General features: G+C 63.2%; 1 protein-coding gene across 1 annotated transcript in view; it reads left to right on the top strand.

Annotated features, from left to right (window-relative positions):
• Positions 1 to 4: 4 nt before the first annotated feature.
• Positions 5 to 1,885, top strand: part of CHRNG (cholinergic receptor, nicotinic, gamma (muscle)) — a gene marked incomplete at its 5' end in the record, with an annotated part of 4,535 nt that continues 2,654 nt past the window's right edge. The window contains 6 exons of the mRNA XM_009700466.1: positions 5 to 35; positions 418 to 557; positions 671 to 715; positions 931 to 1,040; positions 1,141 to 1,296; positions 1,603 to 1,700. Of these exons, the coding sequence (XP_009698768.1) occupies positions 5 to 35; positions 418 to 557; positions 671 to 715; positions 931 to 1,040; positions 1,141 to 1,296; positions 1,603 to 1,700 (580 nt within the window). The remainder of the gene's footprint in view (positions 36 to 417; positions 558 to 670; positions 716 to 930; positions 1,041 to 1,140; positions 1,297 to 1,602; positions 1,701 to 1,885) is intronic.

Here is a 1,885-nt window from a genome sequence, read left to right as displayed (position 1 = left end):
CTACGGCCTCCTTCTCGCCCTCTGCACCCTGGCAGGTAAGGGGTGCCCACCCCGGGGGGAGGCCTAGGGGGGCACCCAGTCACCCCCCTGCCTTTGACCTTGGGGGTTTGACACCCATGGGCGTACAGTGCCGTGCACCGTCCCAGCAGGGCTGTCCCCACGTCCAGCCCTAGAGACATCCCTGGGGTGAGCCGGGTGGGGGGGGGACATGGAACGGGGGTTTTTTTTCCCCCCCGCTTGCACGCTGGGACGCCGATACACACTGTCAGGCACGCACAGCCGTGTGTCCACACCCACAGTAACACATGCGTGGGCACCCCCTCCCCATGCACACCCCGTACTCTCCCTGCCATGCTGTTTTTTTTTGGCCCTGCCGTCCCCACCTTGGGGTGCCCCCATGGCACGTGTGCTCCCCAGGCGTGGCCTGCAGGAACCAGGAGGAGAAGCTGCTCCAGGACCTCATGACCAACTACAACCGGCAGCTGCGCCCAGCCCTGCGTGGGGACCAGGTCATCGACGTCACCCTCAAGCTCACCCTCACCAACCTCATCTCCCTGGTGAGAGACACCCCCTCGGACCCCAGAGCAGGACAGGATTTGCCCCACATATGGGGCGGCGGGCAGAGGCGGGCAGGGTGCTAAGGCCATCTACTCCTTTCCTTCCTTGCCAGAATGAGCGGGAGGAGACCCTCACCACCAACGTCTGGATCGAGATGGTGAGACCCCTCACCTCCAGGGAGGACACCCCCCCGCCCCGGCCACGTTTGCAACTCAGAGTGGCACCCCATGGAGGGCTGGAACTGTAACCTGCACCCCCGTTTGCAGGTGCCCCCAGCTGAGCCCATTTTGGGGGCAGCCGGGACAGGCAGCTCACAAGCTCCCCAGCCTCGGGGAGCACCGTAACCCTCCCTCTCTGCTCCTCTTCCCCCAGCAATGGTCCGATTATCGCCTGCGGTGGGACCCTGAGAATTACGACAACATCCAGCTGCTGCGGGTGCCCTCCACCATGGTCTGGCTGCCCGACATCGTCCTGGAGAACAAGTAGGTGACGGGACAATGGGGACACATCCCTGCACAGGGGGTGGCAGCTGGCCCACCCCGGGCGTGGTTTGGGGCTAAGCCCACCCTTTCCCCCTCCCAGCATCGACGGGACGTTCGAAATCACCCTCTACACCAACGTGCTGGTGTCCCCTGATGGAAGCATTTACTGGCTGCCCCCCGCCATCTACCGCAGCTCCTGCTCCATCCACGTCACCTATTTCCCCTTCGACTGGCAGAACTGCACCATGGTCTTCCAGTGAGCACCAGCTGGGCACACATGGGCACCACGGCAGGTCCTCCTGGGACACAAGGGATTAGAATGGGATGTCCACTTTTGCCCTGGGGCAACGAGCCCCTGGGCAGACAAGTGCCACCCACCAGTCCCCTGGTAGCCCATCGGTGGCAGGAGGCACCTTGGCCAAGCCAAGCACCCCAAAGCAGAGCTGGAGGTGGCCAGCATGACCCGGTGCCACACTGGCACTTTCCCCAGTGCCGCTCGGGCGCCTTTTGCCCAGCCAGCCTGCTGTATGCCAGCCTGTGCCACCCCCTCGTCCCTCCCCAGGTCCCAGACGTACAGCGCCAATGAAATCAACCTGCTGCTGACAGTGGAGGAAGGCCAGACCGTGGAGTGGATCTCCATCGATCCCGAGGCTTTCACAGGTAACACCGCAGCCGCCCCCGTGGCACAAGAGCATCCCACCACAGGGGCATCCAACAGGCCTGGTGCTTGGCTGGTGGCTGCCAAAAGCAGGGCTGTGGGGTCTATTAGCAGCTCCCACCATTACATGGGCACTTAAGTTATTAGTGGAAGTGGGAGTGCGGGAGAGATTTGTTTTTCTAACCCC

This window comes from Cariama cristata, unplaced genomic scaffold (genome assembly GCF_000690535.1).
Source record: "Cariama cristata isolate BGI_N322 unplaced genomic scaffold, ASM69053v1 scaffold21855, whole genome shotgun sequence".
NCBI lineage: Eukaryota > Metazoa > Chordata > Aves > Cariamiformes > Cariamidae > Cariama > Cariama cristata.
The sequence above is the reverse complement of the archived record's forward strand: the minus strand, read 5'-3'. Positions and strand labels throughout refer to the sequence as shown.